The sequence below is a fragment of the Ammospiza caudacuta genome, chromosome 11 (genome assembly GCF_027887145.1).
Source record: "Ammospiza caudacuta isolate bAmmCau1 chromosome 11, bAmmCau1.pri, whole genome shotgun sequence".
NCBI classification, from domain to species: domain Eukaryota; kingdom Metazoa; phylum Chordata; class Aves; order Passeriformes; family Passerellidae; genus Ammospiza; species Ammospiza caudacuta.
The window spans coordinates 20,022,946-20,045,904 of NC_080603.1; the positions used below are offsets into that span (position 1 = coordinate 20,022,946).

Genomic DNA, 22,959 nt, shown 5'->3' on the forward strand with positions numbered 1-22,959 from the left:
ATTTGCTAACTTTGAACTCCTTGGAGGACTGCATAAAGATCTTCAGAGGCAGAAGGAGGAAAGTGCTCTGGCTAACAAGACAGGCAAAATGACACAGCATGAGCTGCATCACTTTGCAGTTTGGTATGTCCTTCTTCTGACCTAGGTGCAATTACACTTCCAAGTAGAAAAAAGTTCTGTCTCCTTGGCTGAGATTAAAACAAGGCTGAGTTCTGAGGTTTGCAAGAGGTGCCACATTCACCAGTCTTCTGGAAGGCAGAGGACTTTTTCCATCCACTGCTAAGCTTCTCAAACCTTCATATGATTAATGCTTCCATTTTTCCCCTTCATCTTTTGAAAGTATACAAAATTATAATTTAACATTCATCCTGAAGCAAATTTATATAGAACCAGGGCCCCACAGCTTTCAAAAAGGGGTTCTTTCCTTAAGATGTGCTCCTATTACACTTCTGGTTTAGAGAAAATGGGAACTGATTTTGAGGCAATTCTGGGGATTTTTCCTTTTGCACTCCAACAGATTTATCTTTATCCCTTATCTGAGGGCAGCCTGTTGGAAGTAGCACAATTCATTGTCCCTTGAAGATAACAGCATGTGAATATTGCTTGCTTCCTTTGCAGCAGGTAGGAGAAACATGAGAGTCCATTAGAGCAATTTAGGTGGTTCCAATAGTCCTTGCAGAGATATTGAGACAGCCAGAAATCTCTTGATGCCTGGTAAGTCATGAATGATTCGAAGCTTCCAGGAGGAATGACAGAATCTCTGTTCTTCAAAATTGATGATAAGGGAGTTAAATTTCCCAATATAAGATTGGACATCTAGAAGTAAGGTGGTGTTAAGATTATTTTGGACTTTTTTAGACTTACACAAGTCCAACTTCTTTCTGGAAAAAATGATCTAATATTTGTAACTCTGTTTCATAATCCCTTTGAGTCCACACAGTTTCATTATCCATTGCCTACATATGATTATACCTTTTGAATATGTGATTTTTTTGGGGGTGATGGTAACAATTGAATAGGATTAGGGCATTCTACATACACAAACTGCACAGCAACAAGATGAAATATTAGTCCAAATATTACTCCAGCTTTAAGAACCACTCTGTCTCAAACACCTTTCTATCTGCTTGAAAGCTAGAACTATTTTTACTTTTGCCCTATTTCTGGGTGGCCTTGGGTCTTTCTGGCACAGAAGGCAAATTGAAATTCTGGTTACAGCTCTGAAACAGTCTCCTGCTTATTTTTCAGTTGCGAGGCTGCATCTATTCCCGACAGCACTGTCAAATCCCTTGAAGAGGATAGTTCCCGAAAATTACCTCCCTGCAGAAGGGATTATAATTTTTATCCACATCACTTCTTTATTTATGAGCTTGTTTCTTTCTCCTCTTGGTTTAAGGACATAAAGAAAACACAAGACCTTTTTTTCTTTCTTTTTCTTTTCTTTTATTTCCACATTCTGATTCCAGAGGCTCTAGGTCTTGGTAGAATGTAATATGGTGCTAGAACAAGATTTTTATTAAACTCAGACAATTTTTCTTATTTTAAGTGCTATGAAACATTCCAAAATGTTTTATGCAACCGAAGAAGACCAGGGGCTTTTACCTGGTACACAATCATAGTTAATACACATTTTCCACCATAAAACTTACCCCTTGGGGCAAAATTTGCCTTTTAACTACTGACAAACACACCTTGCATCACTGTTTCATCTGCCTAAGCTCCTTTCTCAGGGTGCAATGTGGGAGGACTGGTTCTAACAGGCAGTGAGGTGTGCCAAAGGAATAAGTGAGGAGCTTTCAGAAAAGGTCTGATAACAAGTGACATGTAATGTTTAGACAAAAATGCTGCCTGACAGTCATCCACTGTCCATTTTAGGGTACTGCAGTGAGTCACTGAGTGCTTGACAACCAACCAAATGCTGAAGCTCAGGCATCTAATTAGAAGCATTAAACCTAAAATTGTTTCTAAAAATTACACCATTTTAATGTTTTTTTAGTATCCAAGCACTATCCTGGCCCGACTCTGTTAAGTAATTTACTTCAGTAGGACTTCATGCTGCCAGATTGTTCCCCTTTACCTGTTTTATGGCTGTCACAGTTATGACAAAAAATAATGGCAATCCACTGGTAATAGGACTGGTAGGGGTATCTATCATGAGCTAAAAGAAAAGAAAATATGAAAATTAGTCCAAATGTCATCTTTACATTTGTATTTTCAAAAAAAAACCAAAAAAAAACCAGAAGCAAGACTACTATTTTCCAAACTCTTTATTATAACCTGTGAGTACTTTTACTGCATGTCCTGCAGAGTTTCTCAGGCAAAACTCAGTTTCTGACAACTAAATAATACTTCAGTAATGATGCAAACAAATGTTTTAGGGCACAGAGAAGCCTTAGTCTCATTTATATAGGATGTGACAATTTTAAAGGTCCTTACAAAAAAAAAGGTATTAATTTCATCCTAGAAAAATGAACTCAAAAGAATATTATAAAGGAAGGAAACCTACATTTCATGAAGCTGTTTCAACACTATATGATCTACTGCTTACCAGCAATGTAGAGTATAACATCATCCACTTTAGAAGTGAAAATAAAGTTAAGATCAGTAATTTGCAATGGTTTAAATATTAGAGAACACTTTTTTAAGACTGCACCTTTCTGGTTGCCCCAAGTTAACATGCGGTTTTTACAATTTGTGCAATTATTGCTGGCATGCCAAAAGTGCAGTGTACACACTAAGGTTCTGTATGTGGGGGGATGTTAGTGGCTCTCTTCTGCTGCAGGAAAAAATCAACATGGTCAAGTGCTGTAAAGGAGATATACACAAGAACTACTCAAAACCACAGACATTGATTTGATCCACTTTACCTGAGACTTATGGCATTGCTTTGGGAATCATTAAAGAAGAAAAAAAAGTCATACATGAAGTTTACTCTATCACCGGGGAAGAACCTCACAGAGAAAACAGATCATGCCATTTTCCAATGCTCACATAAGGTTTTTGGTTGGTTTTTTTCACTGAAACAGACACTTTACAGAACACAACAAAAATGAGACCTAGCCTGCAATACTGTCTGTTCTTTAATGGTAGCACTACAATTTCAGCTTGGCAGCATACCGACCAAGAAAAATGCTCCAAAAGCATCTGATTTTCGTCTGGATATGGTTAACCATGGCATTTCTGCTGTCTGTACTCTCTCATCCTTCCTCAAGAGAGCTCATATATGAAAATAAAGCAGGTTTTGTGATGGTGGAATTGTCATGTTTCACCAGGACACCATGGTCCTCTGCCTGCCACGCAGCTGGACACACATCCATGGCACACCTCGTGTCACCAAAATGCAGTCAGTCACCTTGGTTTGGGCATGCACATGTGTGGTGAACAATGTGAACAACTGGACTGTGCTGCAAGTTGAAATCACACAATGAGACCCTGCCCCAGCTCTGCCATCCCCAGTGGAAAAGGTGGTAATGACAAACACTGCATCTTGGCCACACGAGATTCACAGGACAGGGAAGATACCATGGTGGTCCGCTTTAAAAGGCAGCTTAGCTTCATAAAAATAAAAATATTAGATATTAATGAACTTCCAAAAGAGATTTGAATAAAAACAGAATTCCATTCTAACAAATGAACCAAAATGACTTCAACTTTTCTGCTGCTCTGTTTCCAAGAACGCAGACAGGCAGACATGAAGACATTTGCCATACACGTGAGGGCGTCCACTTGATACAAACTGAGAGGACACTCAGAACAGAATTTCTGCCTTAGATCCTTATTTAGATACTACTGAAAGGCAATAGTTTGAAAGAACTATGACACAACATTGAACTGAAGAGATAAATCTGCATTAAAAAGAAGTAAAAGCCATGCTGTCGGTGATTACTTTAATAACACTTATGTTCCATCTTCAGCACATTCCCATCTTCCTCATGCTACAGTATGTTAAACAGCATGAAACATTACAACAGGAATGATACAGTCATTATTCTTAACAGGAAGATGTGACAGACAGCACATTTTGTCAGCCTAAGTTAGAACCGTATGACTTTAGTCAAGCACAGGAATTTTCAGCCTAGGAATGCTCTTCTTTTTAAAAGTGAAAGAACAAGATCAAGGGACACAGGAGCCAATGGATTGGCTGACCCTGATACTGACACCTTACACAACCACAGAGAAGTTTTATGAACTCTTCACTATCCCCATTCTTTGTCAAATGGGTGCCATATTTTTTCATATGCACACTCTAAATGTTGGTTAATCACTGTGGAGGGCTGTACATGTTCAAATAATTCTATTTTATAATGAAAGTAAGTTTGTGTACCCCAAAATCTTGTCTCTGCCTCAAATACTAATTAGTATTTCAAAAGTTACTATCTCTCCTCTGAACCCTTCTCCCACCTATCCATCACCTACTAAGCCTACAACAGCTCCACAGAATTCAGGTACATTACAGAGCTGGAGAGGCAATGATCATTGGAAATGTACAGATTGTCCTAATCTACTCGTGGGTGTTCATAATTAAAAGAAATACAATCAGCTATTAAAGCCACAGCAGTATTTCTGACATAAACTGTAACAGTAACAGCACTAACTGAGGTCTTCAAAACTGGCAAACTATTGATTTTACTGTAATATCTGTGTGTTCATTTTATCTGAACAAATTGAATTTGAGGATCTTAGAACTATAGCCTTAGAACAATAGTCTGTTGATGACAACCACCTACAGTGGAAATATACAAACATTCAAACACCACCAATGCCCACAAAGTCAAGAAGCATATCTGGAATTTCATTACTCCCTCAAGAGCTTTAAAGTTGTATTGGAGGCAGACAAGTGAATCCCTGTGCTGACTGTGCAATGGACTTTGAAGCTACACACTTAAAAATGCATTAGCATTCATGAAGATAAAATGTAAGGATAATACTTAAATTTGGACATAATTATTTTTAAAGTTATGTTCATGTCCTTTCCTGGAGAAACTGGAAATGTATTCTTTTTATAGACAGAATATATAAGTAGAGAAGTTAAATTCGTAAAACAAAAATCAGTGGCAAAATTTACAACATAAATTGCAATTTCTTGAGTATTATTCAACTTACCTGAACCAAAAATATAATGAGAAAATAAAAGTTGGCTACTCTTCTGAACTGCTCAAATAAGTTTTTTGGAACAAAATTCCACACTGTATACTGAAGGGGAAAAAAAGGAGAGAGATAAATAATTACAACACAATGCACAATTTTTCAGTGCAATTCAGTTCTGCTCCCAATGAACTCTCCGAACCCAAATGTTCTCATTCCCCAGGTCCCCTCCCCCAGACCTTGCTGTTGTATCCAATTTTTGTTCTTTTTTTTATTCCTTCTGTTTTAAGTACAGCTAGCAGGGAAGCAGTGATAGCAACTGTATTTCCTCTACAGGCCAAGTTTAAAATGTTTTCCTCCAACTGGAGTCATTTGGCTGCTTGTGACCTGGGTAGGAGGAAAGAAATTAATTCCTGCAGCTGTAACATTCCCTCCAACACTACAGCAAGAAGGCACATCCCCACCATCAGCTCTATTGATTTCAATCCAAGGACACACCGGGAGGGAATCCACAACTGCAGTCCACTGCTGATTTATTTTATGCAGAGTACTGGCTTTCAATTTGACTATTTAAAAAATCCTCATAACCAGCTTCATCCTGCATTTAAGTAGTTTTGGTAACACTGGATGAAAAACTACTTTTCTTCAGAAAGCCTGACCAACTTGCTTAATTGCTCTGTACTTGAGTTTTGAGGAAAGAAGGGTGAGAATGAGACAAACTACACAAGAAGCAACCCAGCTTTTCTCTCAAAACAGCTCAGAGTTTGTTTCACTTTGAATATTGTATATGCACCACTAGAAATAATACAGGCATGCACATCTGCCACCCAACTTCTTAAGCAACACATCAAGTGGTTTTGCCATGACAAATTGATTCCTTACCTTGGATGATATGATTCTGTTGTCTGCAAACTTCTGAGGAACATAATGGCCATGCTGGGGAAAACGGTTTGCTATATAAATAGTTCTTGTGTCGCTTTGATGCGGTGGGTCAAAACCCTAGAACATAAAAAAAAGAGGTAATCAAGAAAGTTGATTTTATTAACTGCTGTTTTGTAAAATTCTGCAGAAAAGGAGATTCTGTGGAAAAGATACCAAGCAGCCGTTTTCAAAGAGTAAAGAAAAGTACTGTATAAAATTGAAGTCTGCTGTGTCCAGACAATTTTCAAAAACTGTGGGGAAAAAACCCCAAAATCTTACTTTTGAGGTTATGTACTCATTCTGAAAAAATGAAAGGAAAAAACCCTGTCTCAAGACTAGAAAACACTTGCTACCATGCAAACTTGAAGCCCTGCAAAACTTAAAAAGGAAGAAACAGAAATAATTTACAAAACTTCACAGCCGTGCTCACGATAACCCTAATAAAACAGTTTATTGAGAAAAATAAAAGGTCAAAACATACAAGCTATACTACTGTGCTGTGGTAACTGGATTTTGAAAAGATTCTCACCAGTGAAAAGCCAAAAGCATATGCATATGACCAGACAGCAGTATTTTTCCAAACAAGTTCTATCTCCAAGAACTAACATTTTGTCTCATTTCAAATATGATTTCCTGCCAGTGCCACCAATTCATACCTGAATGGTGCAACAGTGAAAACAAACCCATGGGGAAAAAAAAAGAAAAAGCATACTCAGCAATACTTATCAATAATTTCCTGCCAAAACAGATGATCTGAGTGAGGTCCCTGGGAATCAAAGCCCTGTTGCAGGTCTAATGGTCAGTGTTTTCATCATCTGCTTCTTCAAGGGAAGTGGAACACAAGTGTTAAACCTGCAGATGATATCACCCTGGGACTGCAAGAACACCAAGTAAGAGAAAATTCTTGACCAGCCAGATGCACAGAACGCAAAGATCCTGCACAAAGAAACTGCATCCAGAAAAAGAGAATAAAAGACTGTAAAGGAATTTTAAAGAAAAATGTCAAAGGCTATAATAGATCACAGACTAGACATGAGTCATCCACGTCACCCCACTGAGAAAAAGGCCTTCAGTGCAGAGGAGGCTGCAGGAGGAGTGGGAGCCACAGCTGAAGCACTGTGAACCAACTGGACAGCACCCAGAGGAGTGCAACATGAGCCCAAGAGATCCTGAAAACATGACATATAATGCAAGGCTGAACAATCTAAAGAGCAAACAAATTAGAGTCATTTAGCCTGGAGGAGAGGAAACTCAGGATATCCCAGTAAATCTCCTGATACACAGAAGACTGTTCCATTGAGAAAATGGGGGCTTTGAAGGCCAAAGAAGAACAGAAATAAACAGGCTTAAATTGCAGGTGAGAAAATTTCAGTCTGGGTATTGGAAAGCAAACAAATCCCTTTGTTGTGGAAAGGAATAATTAAATAGCAAAATAAGTCATGAGGAAAGGTTGCAATGTCTGTAACACAAGGGCTTATATCTAGGTCATTCAAGTCTATGTTTAATTGAGCCTTTCCTGGGGCTACATGACTCACCAGAACCCTTCCTAGCAATAATGTTCTGACCCGGAGAAGCAGGTGATGGCAGAAGACAACCACACAGTAATAATTCAGATAACAGGCCAAGAAAACTACTAAAGAAAAAAGCAAAAAGCTTTTAGGCATTAAATAAACTAGTGAAATTAAATTTGGAACTGTTGTTTGATTGGGAGTCAATGACTGTCTGCAAAGTGGTGAATTCCTGCATCAAAATCACACACATTCTTAATCTTAGAACCAACTTGCAGAGTTTACACAATCTCCTAATTCTTTGATGCCAAGTGCAAGGACAATTGGTGGTGTCCTTTGCTAGAGAGGGCATTATCAATTCCACCACTGCAGGTGAGGAAACTGCATTTGCAGTTGTTTTGCTCCACTTGTGAATGAGGCTCAGAGCTTTATCCATGTGAAAAAGTGACACTTCACAGAACTCCAGAAGAAGATACCTCTGTACCAGTTAACTACAGAAGATGAACAGTGAGCACAATGACTGACATAAAAAATTATTGATGCAACCAAAAATTAATTTCTTTTTAATCCATGAATATCTCTAACGCAAGTCATTAGCTATGTTCACATTCAGGATGGTGTAATTTTAAAGTAAAGGAATAATTAAAGAATCCTCTCAAACATACAAATATTTGTGTTTGGCATCATTACTACAGAAACATTCTGCTAGAGAAAGAAAGAGGTCCAGAATAATGAAGGGAGAAAGAAAGGAAGGGGGATTTTTCAAAGAGATTTGAAGGAGAATAAACTTTAGATGACAAGCAGTGGAAGGCTGGTCTAGTCACATGCTCTAGGGTGAAAACTTGTTTAAAGATAAGAGTGGAGCAGGGAGACAAAAAGTAGATAGGGAAAAGGATGGAAAAAAATACACAGGATACCAAAAGCAAAATGCAAGTAACTGTTCACAGCTTTAAGAAAAGAAATACAAGTATGAAAGGAAGATGAAAAAAAATGTACCTGTTAACTGCTGACACAAAATTTAAAGAGAAGAGTGTTTGTAGCAGAAGCATTTTGGATATCTGACATTAGTGACACAGTATTTCTAAATCAATCCAGAAGATGCCAAAAATAAAAGTGTTTTTCAAGCAAGAAAAAAGGTGCCTAATTAGTAAGACTTCATGCACAGCTCTCTTCTACATCTCAGAAAATGTCTGGCACTCACAAAATGCCAGACATGCTCACTTTGGAAAGTCAGACTCTACAGCATGAAAAAATTCCACTCTAAATCAAACAGATGTAAAGCAAGAAAAAAACCCACAAAGAGCAGAGAAAACAAGTTGCAGTCTTCTTTCTGACAGTGATAAATGCTAACCTGCATGCCACTTGCTGAACGCTATTAAAAGATAAATCAAAGATTACTGACTGACTAGGATATCACTGAATTTTTTATATGCCCTTTTTAGGCCACTATCTGAGCACCTGAAGGTTGATGAGTATGATGACATTTTATGATGAAGAGTAAAGACCTCTGAACAACTCCAGTCTGACTGCACAGCACTTCTATCAGAATGAATACCACTGCTGAAGCAGGCTCAGATGATTCAAAGCAAGAACTTTCCAAATAAATCAGAATCTCAGGCCACAGAAATTTACAGGTGCAGTTGTGGAGCTAAAACAGCTTAAATTTGCAGTCCATAGAGATTTAATTCTGTTTTGTTGACATTTGCCACAGAGAAGGCACAGAAGCTGTGCAGTCAGCAGATCACAGTGCACACACAAGGCAGGCCGGGGACAAAACCCCTCAGTTGTCAGAGCTGTGGTTGGAAAGGACACATCCCTGACAAGCTCAGTGACTTGGCTGTGGTCACAGCAGGAAGTGAGTGTCAGAGCTGGGAACAAAACCCAGATTTCCTAAGTTTTATGACTATGACTACTAAAAATCACTTGAAATTAGCCAACAACCCTGCCGCCTCACAATTAGATGAGACCACAACTAAGCAGATCTTCCAGAGAAATTTTAATTACACATCTCTCCAAGGAAAATTCTGCACAGGTATTGAAGAGCTGAAATGTCTTTAACTTTTCTCTAACTATGGGGCTGGTCACAGAGCCTGCTCCCGACACTAAACTGATTTGTAGACCAAATTTGTGCCCAGCAAGGGATTTTCCACAGTGACTCTGTGCAGCCAGCAAAGCAGTGCAGAAAGCACACTGTTTCCTAATTTCACTTAATAGACAGTTCTCTCTTTCTAACGTCATTCTCCAACTCAGCTGCAAAAGTAGGGTAACATGCCCTTGTCAAAGGATTTCTGCAGCTAAACAGCATGAGCAGAGAAACCCTAAATTAGAGTCTTGCAAAATGATTAAGTTGTCACCAATCTCTTTCCAAAAAAAGTTAGCTTTCCTGCAGTTATCTAGTGAAATGATTTCTACCCAAGTGCACAGATCACTGACTTCATAACAAATAATGCTGAATATATGACAAGACCTGGTATTTAAGGCTTCTTGACCAGGTAAATTACAGGGATATGTATTACATGAATCCCCTTTAAATAAAATTTGACCATATGATGAAGTGACCTGATTTTTCTCCCCTTCATGCTGCAAATTAAATCTAGATTTATTGGCTAAAGTTCAGTTCTTCAGATGATTTACCAACACAAACCAGGTATTATCTACCCTTGGAATACAGCTCTCATTTAATCTTTGCTACACACTTCCCCAGCAGTTTTGCACCCAGATGAACTCAATACTTTGGTTTTGAAAACAGCCTAAAGCATACCTCTTATATACAGTACAGAGATAACTTGAGTTAAGCTGATTTATAAAGCACAAATGAAAATAACCTTTAAAAATAGGAAAAGAAAGAAGTGATTCATAGTTTTAATTTTTTATAAATTTGAATGACTGTAAGCAAAGTCTGAGTAATTTTCATTGAACTTCTTCAGAATGATTTCATTACTGTTCTAAAAGTTAGACAAAGATATTCTCTGTGCAGTAAATTAGGCCCCTTTAAAACAGCACAGAAAACATATCCCAGGGAACTGAGGAGAAATATTTGACTGCAATTTTGTGCAATTTATTTCATGAAAGCCATGAGATTCAACAGCCACCCCCAAACAACTCTTTCCTACATTTTGTCTGCATCTCAACGACTGTACTTGGAGAAATGCCCATTGGCCATCAGGTGAGGAAAACTGATCCATCCATTTTGGTTTGCAGTTTTGGTTTTGTCTTGGGGGGTTTTTTCCTCTTTTTAAATATGTCATGCCAGTTGTCTGGTCATATAATAAAAAGCTTCCGCGTGAAAGAAGAGTTTTACACTGCTGCTGAGGAAGCCTTAATAACACACATAACAAACCAGGCAACCGCACAGGAAGCAAATGAGGATCAGCACTACAAAAAAGACCCTCCCAACACCTGCAAGTGCAAAGGAGGAAAAGAAAAAAAGGCTTTTGTATTCAACCTGTTGCTGTAACATCTATGCAAGACTTAACACTCCAATACCACTATTAAGGTATGGCAGTGTGCACCAACGCCCTCCCCACACACTCCACAGCACTGTGAGGTGAGACAGCAGAAACCCACAGATCTTTCAGCAAGGATTACTGACATGAGACTGGCAAGCAACACGGCCATTTCATTATCAGGCTTTGCAATATGTGCATTGATATTCACAAATCATCCGCCAGGTAGTTTTTGTTTATGACTTGCATAAACTTAGTATACTTTAATATCATCTCCCAGGGTTTCTCATTCATTACTCACAGCTTTTACAGAGGGCAAAGAAAAACCAAATTTGTATCTGCCAAAAGAACTTCTGCTATGTGACCACTGAAAAGTGAAAGGGGTTTGAAAGAAGTAAGTCCCATTCAGAGCCTCTTCCTCTGTTAAAACCCACACTGAACACAACAGACAAAAGCAGCAGCTTCCCTAAAACCTTTCTGAATATCACATACTACTTAATAAAGCTAATAAACAGAAGAAAGGCTTTCTGAGACCAAGTTTTCTCCTAGGGAAGTGACTTGACTGATCATGGCTGCAGAAGCAGAACACCACATTTCCTGGCAGGCAGCCCAAAAGTCTGCTATTACACTGCTGTCAAGATATATTTTGATTAAAGGTGTTTTGAGGAAACGGATTTTCTTGCTTTGGATTTTCTTCTGAATATACATAGAATACTTTTCCCTCTGTCAGATAAGATGATCTATTCACACTCCATGCCCATTTTCAGAAGTCTGTGTAAATTTGTACTCCATACAGTCAGCCAATAATTCTTTCAGTCATGTAACTGGGCAGCAGTCAAACTGAATTTGCCTTATCAAAGGTTAGCATGAAGGAAGAAACAGCCTCTCACAGCAATTTTAAACACTGCTGTAACAACTAAAATAGTGAATCAGCTGAAGCACCCTGATGTGTACACAGTGCCATGCAATTTGTATCTCCCCTTTTAAATACCACTGCAGTAAAGAAATAAAACTACTTATAGTCATGCACTATTTGTGCAACTTCCTCTTCCCTCTTACTGTATCTACAGCTGTTCAAAATATCTGATAATAAATCATGTTTTAACCTCCTAAAAGACCTATAACCAGATTACATTCTTTTGTGAAAACACACCCTCTAGGTAACAAGGCCTGTGAAATCATGAGGCAATAACCCTTCCTTTCACAAAGTTAAAACATGCTTAATACTGTAGTAAGAAAAGTTGTACTGGTGCTAGCCACAAAGTCCTGCTCACACAGAGCTCAAGTTGTTCTTACTTTACGTACTATTTTGCCAAGATGCCCACCAAAAATAATTTGGAAAAATTCCTACTTAAAAATTTTAAAAATTATCCATTTTCTCTTTATTTATCTGCAAACACAACAAGCAAGGTAAGCTGGCCTCATTCACTGCTAACATACTGCCCAGTGCCAGTTTCTCTGCTCAGGTCACCGATGCCAAACAGACTGGTCCTGTAACATCAATAAAATCAGAAAGGAAAATGAGCTGAACAGGCAAGTTAATATTTCTAACACAGCACTCTCAAAGGCTGCTATGGCATGTCCAGTTCCTTTTAGCAGCAAAGGATTTGAACAGAGATTCAGGTAAATTGTTTAATTCAGTAACACTCCAACTTGCATCAATGAAGGAAATGCCTTTCTTATCCTCTCCTAAAATCCAAATCACAGTATTTATAAAACATAATCCATATTGGACTTCATATGATAATACAAACCTAAGACCTTGTAATAGATGCTCTTTCATGACTGTCTTCAACAGAATGCCAAGATTCACTTGATTAATCCAGTAACCAAAGAGGGCCTACACAAAAGCCAGGGAGGGACTGTTCATAAGCTCTTGTAGTGATATTACAAAGGGGAATGGCTTTAAACTGAGAGAAGGCAGATTTGGATTAGATCCAAGGAAGAAATTCTTCCTTGTGAGGGTGCAGAGGCCCTGGCTGCTCCATTCCTGGAAGTGTTCAAGGCCAGATTGGATGGGGCTTATCCTCTGGCCTCAATGTGCTTAACCAGCCAAATGCCTCTGATACATTCCTTGTCCATTGCTTTATTTTAGGGTGCTCCCTGTCAGACACACAGATCGTCAATAACTTTTGCTCAGATGCTTTTTGGAAGAAAAGAGACTGCACAATAAATTGTCTTCAGCTCCAAGGAAGGAAGAAACTTCGTTACCATTCAGGTTCTAAAAAGCAAGCCTCAATCCCAAAGGCAGGGCTAGTGGCTCCCAAGTTACATTTCAAGGCCTGTCAATGTGCTCTCATTTTTTTTTCTTTGAAAAAAAGTGCTTCATGTAAAGTCCAAGAAGCTGAAGAGACACCGAGGCTTGACAGTGTCTGTAGTCCAAAATGTCAAATGTGGTTGGTCTTTTGCCACATGCTCCCAAAGCAGCCCACTGCTCTACCATGGAAATGAAGACGCCTTAGAGTTCCAACTACACAGTTCTAATTTCAGAACTAAAAGTTTTCCTCTGTGGGCTCCAGCAATTAGTTTTCTTTATCTGCAAGATCATCTTTCTGTCAGGCATGTACAAAAGGAGAGTAGGCAAGATTTTTAAAGCTGAAGGGTGACTTCAGACACTCATCAGGAGACAACTACAGGGCACCACACTTCATAAAATAAGAGATGAGAGCTCAAAAATCACAAGCCACTTTTTCAGAAGACTTCTCAAACTATATAAACTACATTGAACATGGAAAGTGCTACAATCCTGCAATATTCAACCACAGAAATAGCAGCTAATAAACAGGCCACACTAAGAAATACACAACCAATGCAAGAAATGAAACATTTAACTCACAAATCCTTCCACATACCTCTAATGACCATAGGATGGATCTCAGAAAAAGAATCTCCCAAGTGCATAATTTCTGTACATTCCCTGCATTTGTTAACTAGGTTTATAGCAGATTTTCAAAATGAAATAAAGCATTCAAATCTGTGACAGGCTATGAACTTTCCCTTAAGGCTAGAAAGCAGCTCAAATTTTGTAGATAGCAATTTCACCATAAAAAATTACATTTCTCAAGTCCATGACAGGAAAAATACAGAGCAATCATACATTCCTTCACATACTGGCATACTAAATACACTATTATCTTAAAATGAAATGCTGTTTACCCTCTGCTTTGAAGAATCATTTATAAAAGTATTTTATACAACCATGAAGGGCTCCTGTTCTGGACTACTCATACAGCCATTATTGAAAACCCTTGTTTTCAATATTTGGATTTGTTCTAGTAGGCAACAGCTATTTATGCCAATCAGTTCTGCACTGAGAGTCTAATTCATATTTTCTTTCAGCATGGAACAAAAAAAAACAAACCCTTTCCAAAAGTATCTTCCCCCCAAATCACCATTAAATAATAAATCTTAAGGCTTTTTCAAAACGTGTGCCAAAATTATACTGACAATTGCTGACAATGGCTGCTCAACAAATTTCACAGGAAGAGAATTTAGTTCATTGCTGGAACTGTCTGGCTCTTCTTTTAACATGCTTTGAAAAAGCCTGCTCTGTAAAACATTACAGTTTTGAGTCTACTGCATCCACCCAACAGCATTTTTAGTTCTTATTCCATTTTGAACACGATTTATGATTTAAGTGTCAGTTTAATGCCCTGCTTTCAGACATGTGTACAGACTAGTCTATCCTTAAAGCTTGCTAAATCTTAAGCTTCCTTTCCATTTTGTTGTAATTCTCTTTCCAAAGAGAAATGTAAATATCCACAAAAATGTGCACAGCCACACAAAGTAGCACAAAAACAAAATGCAACAACAGATGACAACATGTATTTTGAGGGATAAACCATTTAAAACCTCTTCCTCTAGTAAAACATTGCAGGACAGAAACAAACAGTTTGCCTTTTGTCTGCATTATTACCTCTCCTTCCCATTTACAGGAAAGTTCTCCTTTCCCAGACTTATTTTTACTCAAAGTAAACAAGGAAAAAAAAATCCTCTTAAGTCACTGCATGTAGGAGGCCAAGGAATTGCAGGCGTTTGTTTTTTAAATCACAGTGTAGTTCTCAGCCCCACTTTCTACCTTTCCTACCATGGTCTGTACTAATGCTAAGTGGTTTCTCAACAGCAGGTGAAAAGAGGTTGAAAAAAGTCTAGCTGCAAATGTCACCTGTGTTTTGCTAGAAGATATGACCTTGCATTTACAGAGACAGTTTGTCACATCTATTTTGCTGTAGTTTTTACCTGCTTGCTTAACAAACAGATTTTGTGCTAGAAATTGAAGGATTTTTTTGAGAGGTAAACTTTTTCCTGGTGACATAATTACAAAAACAGTCATAACTACTGAGCACATCATAATATAGTCAAGAAAAAGCAAGAACAGACTGCCAGTGAAAGTCATGATGCTTTTAATGAAATTTAAAAACAATGTTATATTTTTCTTTTATAACTTCTGTCTCTCCATCCCAGAGGAAAGCAAATGTCAGCTTTAATGAAGTCAGCCAACCCATTTAAAACTAGAAAAACAAATACCAATGATATTCAAAACACATGTTGAATGTTACTAAATCCAGCACAGATCAACTTGCCTTAGATTACAAATTTTACCTTCCACTGAGTGCAGAAACAATCTCTGAGCAGTAAACAGAGCCTTTCACCCATCCCACCAGATACTCCCTACTGACCAAACACAAATAGTTTTTGCTCATTGTTAACAAAATTCTATTTTTCTCTCTCTTCCCCCTTAGTCACATAAAAATCATAAACAGACAGAAGCTATTAAGGGAGCAGGACCCCATTAGTGCAGGAATATCATACAGTCAATTAAATAGTCCTATTATTGAGTGATGAGTGGAAATTTGGCACAACAAAAATTTGCTGTTTTAAAAGCTCATGGATAGGAGACAAAAGAAAAGAGGATGGGACAAGATACAGGTCAAATACCCAAGTCTCACAGCGAGGCAGCACATCAGACAACAGCAATCTTCCCATTTCTAAAACACTTTTAGAAAGAATCAGTGTCAGGACTGGTTTGATTATGTTTTGGTATGCAATTCTTAGATTTAGAGTTTAATTTTCATGAGGTAAGGCTCACGAATTACACACAGGACACAAGGGATGTCTCCATTTGGAGCAGACAGCTGGCTGAAGGCAGGGCCAGGTTTTGCACGCTTTGGAACACATTGTGCTGCAAATGTATCAGCCCTCAGCAGCCACAGAACACAAAGGGAAAATAAGGTTAAAAGACCCTAACACATGGGAGCACTAGTCCAGAGATCAAAGAATAGCTCTGGCAAAAAAAAGAGGGCCACATTTGCTTCTCTGCTAAGTTAGGGGAGGGGAGTCCTTGACCTCAGGCTCTCAAACTACTCCAGCAAAGCAATGCAACCTTTGGGCTGTTCCAACACACACCTCGCTGATCCCTCAGTGATTATTCAGAAGGTATCAGCCATGCAGTCTGAACCCCAGGAACTCTTCTGAACAAATATGTCTTTATTTTCTAGCATAAAATAACAAGTAGTTAGTTAGTTTTAGCCAGAAAGGGGAAGAGGCTTCATTGACAAATAAGAGGGGGGGAAATTGTACTCCAGAATAGCAAGGTGATTGCTAGATTCTCAATCATTGGATTAGTTTAAACTACTTCAGGCATTCAGAAAGCAGAAGGAATTTTGGAGGGGGGAGGAAGTAACTGTATTCAGTAAAATGGTTAAGAGAAAATAATACACACTTGTCAGTGCAAACAATGAAATAAATGCTGTCCACCTTGTTCAGAATGCCAGTAACTACAAGGTATTACAAAATACCATCTGTCCTCTCAGAACATCTTAACAGTAACCAGCATCTGAAAGGAAAAAAAAAAACCCATCCCTGACATCCAATCCTCTAGTGCTAATCTATTTGAGGACGTTCCCTTATTAGTAAAAATTTTTCATTAGAACACATCTAGAAGATGAACACTCCTACAGATACTGTGCTGGCTGTGGAGGGTGTGAGGTGTGACAGGCACTACCTACACACAACAGTCAAAAACATTCCCTGTGACTGCCCCTCAATGCAGCCTATGGAGAACTTCTGAATTAATAAACTCCTGACATCCCTCCCAGTTTGAACCTTCTTATAACCAGGAAATAAATAAAATAGCCTGGTAACTAGGTTTTACAGTTAATCTATAGATTTTATCTTTGATTTACAGTAAAATAAGAAAACTGCATTTGTCCAAACCCAGCTCTCCACAGCATTAAAGCTGTTGTGCACTACAGCATTCAGGTCCTTAAACTGCAAAGATAATTGGCCAAATCCAGCACAACACTTGTCTTCAGTTATCATTGATATAAGAGGGGCCAGGCAGGCAACTCTTAGGTTTTGTCCATATGGAATCCTTTGTACTTTACTGAGCTGTTAGACAACAGCTCAAAAGGCTCAAACTCCTCACCACAGCAATAGAAGAGAAATCCTGAGTCCCTTCTCCAACTGACAGGACTAATAGTTTAAAATCATGCAGCTAAAATCATACATACAAGGGAATTCTACCACAATTTTCAGAGACCTCCTTGCCAGAGAACTGAAGGTGTCAGTACGCTCTGTTAATAGCACTGCAACAGCTCCTGCACTGCATGTGCACCATCAGAGAGCAGCACAGCCCAAATGCTGCCACAAACCCACCACAGGAGAAGTGGAACAGAAAGTCCCTGGGTGTTACAAATGTCACTGTACTCTCCTTTTGTGTTGGTACTGCACAAACCCGACCGTGAGAGCCACATGTGACAGCACTTGGTACACAATTTTGCCATGAGGTGTAACCCATCATATCTGGAAATGCAAATAAAACATACAATGCTATTCCTGAATATTAATGATGCTTCCGATCAACTGTTGTTTATCCGGTTGCTTTTTTCAAGCGGACTTGGCTGTGCCCGTGGCGTTATGCAACCCTCCAAATCCACATGCCTACTGCTCTCTGAGATGTCAAGGTAACAGAGCTGGAACCCAGACATCTCTCCTGCCCAAAGCTTGTCTTTATCTTGGCATTTTACCCAAAGCCATGAACTGTAACTCCATTTGGCTCTATATTTTTTCATTACTAAAACCTAAGTACTTCCAAGTATTAACTACATTCTATAACATCACATTAACTAGGATGTTATTGACTTACTATGCAGCTTATTTAGCATGAGGCAGCATTAGATGGAGAAAAACTGATAAACTGTCTCTGCTAGGGTGGTATGAATTGTAGCAGAGCAAGAAAACCAGACTTAAGGCCAAGATAACAAACAACATGATGCTTTGTGCTATATAGGCACTGAAGGCTGTACTACTGTCACCCATTTCTTAGATAAAACAAATCACTAAAAACATCTAACACCTCGGTTAAAAAACTGTTACAGACTTGTAATGCAATAATAAGGATGAATGAAGCCTTACAGTCTCAGCATGTCTCTTCAGATGACTGTTCATGCCTTTCTATCCCTTTCTGTAGCTCTACAGGCATGCACTGGACTTCACAGAGAAAGCACAGCAAAGTCACTACTTTCAAAAAATAGCTAAAATAATCTGAATTCCATACCAGGTCCTCTCATTACTTTAAGTTCACCTGCTTCATTCTCCCCCCATCTTAACAATTCAAGTTCTCAAAACCATACCCACTCCTGAGAACTCAGTACATGAAATACTGTTCTCTTACGCAAACAAGAAATTGCAAAACAATTCATTGGTTTCATACAGAGAGTACTTAAAAACTACCTCAAAGCACCTTCAGCTAAGTACCAGTCCCTCCCCCTTTCCCCAATCCCTTACTACTTTTCCAGCATTTCTGCACACCAACGTTTTTCTTTTGTATTACTACAACATCCCACTTCCATCACTCCCACACATCTGCCTGACTCCAACCCTCCTGTAAGGATGAGGACCCTTTTTTAAAACCCATTGTCACATCAAGCACAGGTACAAACGCACGCTCCAAAGGCATCCAAACCCACACATTCCTCTCTTCTCCTCTCAGACACAGATTTTGGCACCTTTTGATTCGATTATTTCTGTCACCCCATTCTTCCCACTCATTCTGGTTATTTTGTCAGCATCCTTCCCCATGTTTTTAGCCCTCTGACATTCTTTCAGAACCTAAACATCACAGCCATGTGCAGAAGCAAACATATGGTGGGATCTAAGCTAAACCAGCAATTACACACAGGGATGAGTTGTCTGAGTGTCTTTAGGAAGAAACATTCAGTGTGATACCTATCTTAGGCCATTTTGCATCTTTATGAGCAGTGAAACAACCAAGCCATTAACATCTGTGATGTCTATAGGAAAAAACCCACAAAACACATACCATTGCAATAATTTTTTCTCATCAGTATTATATTTAGATGTCTGCCAAGAATCTTGAATTTTTATTGTCCTGCTTCTCTACTACACTGATTTGTTTCTTCCCTGTCAAAACTAGTGCAAGTTTTAAACAGTTATTTTCCACCATTTTCCTTTAAGAAGCACTAAAACCTCCTAGTGCCAAGTTTATTGCTCATCCTGGTACACTAATGTTTTACTTTCTATTAAGGGCAAACAGATTTCTGGGAAGCTGGTCAGTGTAGTACTTGCAGTGAAAAAAGCAACCATGTCTGATACATGAATTGCTAGCACTGATACAGTCCTACTCTAAACTCTATGGAAGACAGCATAAAGCTGCCTTAAAAACCACACACACAAACCTCAAGCCACCTTCAAGTGGAAAAAAAGACAGCTATGTTATATCAGTTTTGGTTTTTTTCATAAAAAAGGTGTGTAGGACTGTAACAGAACAGAGGAGTGCGGTCAGAGCTCAAACAGAGCAATTAATTTCCAGGTCAGTAACTCTTGGTGTCAGACCAAACTACTGAGCACTGTCAAGCTGGCAATGAGACCATGACCACAAGCTCTCTGCCTCGGACACAGAACTGGGAAAATCTATGGGCCATGGGAAACCAGGTCAGGGAAAAACAGGTGGAAAAAAGAAAACAGAATTTTTTTATCCTTTTTTGGGTAAAAAGTGATGCAACAAATTGAACAAATCATTAGTGAGACAGAAGCTTTAACAAATCAAAATCTGAAAACCTAACTAATGTAAGCTCTTGCACTAACCTGGACAACATCTGTGATGCAAAGTAACTCCAAAGAATGCAAGAAGTTATTTTACAAATACATCATTCAGAGAGAATTTCTCCCTTAGAAAAAACGCAAGTAGGATAATGCTGGTCGGGGCAGGAAGCCGGCCAATACTTCAAATCAAAACAGTAAATCTCGATGTACTTCCCTGCTACAGTATCACAGACGTGACAGCCACGGCCGCCTGGATTCCCCTGCTCGTTCTAAGCCAGCACAGCCAGCAGCGCCGTGTGCGGGGACAGGCACCCTCACTGCTGCCTTTTCCAAGGGGTTTCCCCCGCCAAAAGCATTTCACGGATGTTTTCCTTCAATTTCATTCACTTTCAAATCCTCAGCACGCAGCGGCTGCAAAGCGCTCAGGTACGGGGAAATATTTGAGAGAGGCACGTCGGGTGAAAAAGCCTTAAAACATTTCGCAACGGGAAGGAGGAAGAAGCTGCGAATCTCTGAAGTGTCGGTCCAGGGAAAAAGGCACCACCATTTCTCCGAGAAGTTTGGGGAGCTCTTCCCAACGGGGCCACACGAAAGGGAACGGGCTGTCCTCTGTGCCAAGGAGGTTTCGAGGAAAAAAATAAACCCACAAAAAAACCAACCAAAGGCCAAAAGATCGGAACACCCCAAACCCTCGCATACGGGTTAAAAATAAAATTTAAAAACCCTTCAACAACGATCCAAGCGCAGCTCGCGGGTTTCCCCAGCCCTGCGGGGGGCAGGACTCTCCTCTCTCCCGCACCCCGGCCCTGTCCCCCGCTCCCTCCGCGGACCCGCGGCCCGGGCGGCGCCGTCGGGACGGGGCCGAGCCGAGAGCGCGCCCGGCCCGTGGCGCGGAGGGTGCAGGGAGGCACCTACCAGCTGCTGCCGGACCCAGCGCAGCATCCCCGGCGGCACGGGTCGCGGCCCCCGCGGCGGGGCTCCCTCGGCAGTGCCGCGCCCTCCCTCCGCTGTCGCCGCCGCCTCAGGCGAGCCGCCCGCCGCGGCTGCTCCCCATGGCGCGGGGCCCACGCCGAGTCAGGAGCGGCACAGCCCCGCCGGCGCCCCGAGCCGCGGCTGCCGCCGCCATCACAGCACGGCCGCTGACACTCGGCGGCTGCGGCCGCTCCGGGAAGTGACGTGGCGGGGCGGGGAGAGGGGCTGGTGTGAGCGATGGAGCCGTGAGGGGGGAGCCGCCGTGACCTGCCCCAGCCGGGGCTGCCCTGGTCCGGCTGCTGCGCCGGCCTGAGGTGCGGCTTCTCCGGTATAGGAGCCGTCCGTGCGCTCGTGTCATCCTCGGGCAAAACTCCAGCTCCCCGCACGGGCTCCGGCCGCAGCCTGTCAGGGCTCAGCGCCCTCAGCCCTATGAGGGACCCCTGTTCTACCCAAGGGAAGCTACTTCACAACTTGACTGTTTTATCTTTCTTTTCTCTGCAAAATGTGCAAAGCGTACACATGTTGGAATAAAGCCTTTGAAAAGAGAGCAGATAATCACTGACTTAAAATTAAAACCCAAGACCCGCACGGTGTGTGGGTCTCCCGAAGCAGGGAACAGGTGCTGGAGGATCTGGCGCCCTGCTGCCGGCAGCATTGTCTGGAACCGCTGTTTGTTCAAACCGGGTGTAGAAACGTGCTGCTGTCAGGCAGTGATCTCTCTGAAATCTTCCCTCCCGGACGCGTTCCTGTGTCACCTGCTCTGGGTGACCCTGCCCTGGCAGGGAGTTGGGCTGGGTGATCTCCAGAGGTCCCTCCCAACCTCGGCAAATCTGTGATTTTGCTCTGAAAACAGCTGTTGCTTATCAAAACAAAACAGTGTTCAGCGCCAAACATTGGACACACCTATACAAGTCTGCAGCTTCTGTGCCTTTGTGACTAAGAACTAAAGGAGATTATTTTAAGCAGTAAAGACCAGGGCGTTTGTGACCAAATACAGTTGTCCCTGAAGTCAGTGACAATTCTGACCCTGAATTAAAGAGAAGTGTTTCTGTGAGTGAAGAGCACTATTCCTGCCGCTCCCATTTGTTCCCAGGGAATTAGGACTTTTAGCAACAAATCATAATCGTATCTGCTGTAGTATTTAGTGTTCATATAGAAATTTAGAACAATTCAGGATTTAAGATGGATGATCTAATGTCTGAGCAATGAAATCTTGTGGTGGTTTAAGCATCTGCATTTAATTAGAAAAATAACGTTTAAACAGCAGGGAATAAAACTATTTTTATCAGGCACTTAGGAAAGCTCATGTTAGCAAAACTTGGTATTAAATGCTAGGCATTATTTCAAAACATTTAAATACATCAAAGCAGAGTTTCAAACAGCTTGCACTACCCTATTCATCTAATGAGAAGTCGAAAATAACAGGGTGATTTCATAGCTGTGGCACGTTGCCTGGAGAGTGGCCTTAAGCCAGAAGCTGAACTGATACACTCAATATTCGTGCTCCTCTTTTATCATCAGATGTAGAACAGGGTCCTGACCACTACACACTAAAGTTCATATGCCATTACTCTGAAGTGCAAGAATATTTGTCAGTCTCTCTCTGCCAAATTCCAGTATGAGTTGCACTTTCTGCAAGCCTCTGTTTCCATGGCTTGCAGTTGTGTTACATAAAGCTGCTTGGCGCTGTCTGTTCCACATTTGCTGTAATGATACTGTTTCACCAGACAAAACTTGGAAGCAATTTGCAAGTGATTTGAGCCCTGCAGTTTGTATTTTTCACTCTAAGATGTTTGTATTTTAGTGGATGAAACTATATTGATAGGATGGAATTGTTTTGCTCTGTGCAGCAAAGGCACCTTTTCAAATATACAGAAAAATTTCACTAAAAAAACATCCTTTCCTAGCATCCTGCCTAGTAAAACTTTGCACCTTTTAAATTGCTCAAAAGCCCACACCAG

General features: G+C 40.3%; 1 protein-coding gene across 2 annotated transcripts in view; it reads right to left on the bottom strand.

Annotated features, from left to right (window-relative positions):
• The window catches only part of ATP11B (ATPase phospholipid transporting 11B (putative)), a 62,171-nt gene extending 41,001 nt beyond the window's left edge, over nucleotides 1–21,170 (bottom strand). For both annotated transcript variants that reach the window (XM_058811880.1, XM_058811879.1), the window contains exons 1-4: nucleotides 20,942–21,170; nucleotides 5,968–6,084; nucleotides 5,104–5,193; nucleotides 2,078–2,158 (exon numbers count right to left, since the gene is read on the bottom strand). In XM_058811880.1, coding sequence (XP_058667863.1) covers nucleotides 2,078–2,158; nucleotides 5,104–5,193; nucleotides 5,968–6,084; nucleotides 20,942–20,968 — 315 coding nt within the window. In that variant the 5' untranslated portion in view covers nucleotides 20,969–21,170. The remainder of the gene's footprint in view (nucleotides 1–2,077; nucleotides 2,159–5,103; nucleotides 5,194–5,967; nucleotides 6,085–20,941) is intronic.
• Between the last annotated feature and the right edge of the window lie 1,789 nt (nucleotides 21,171–22,959).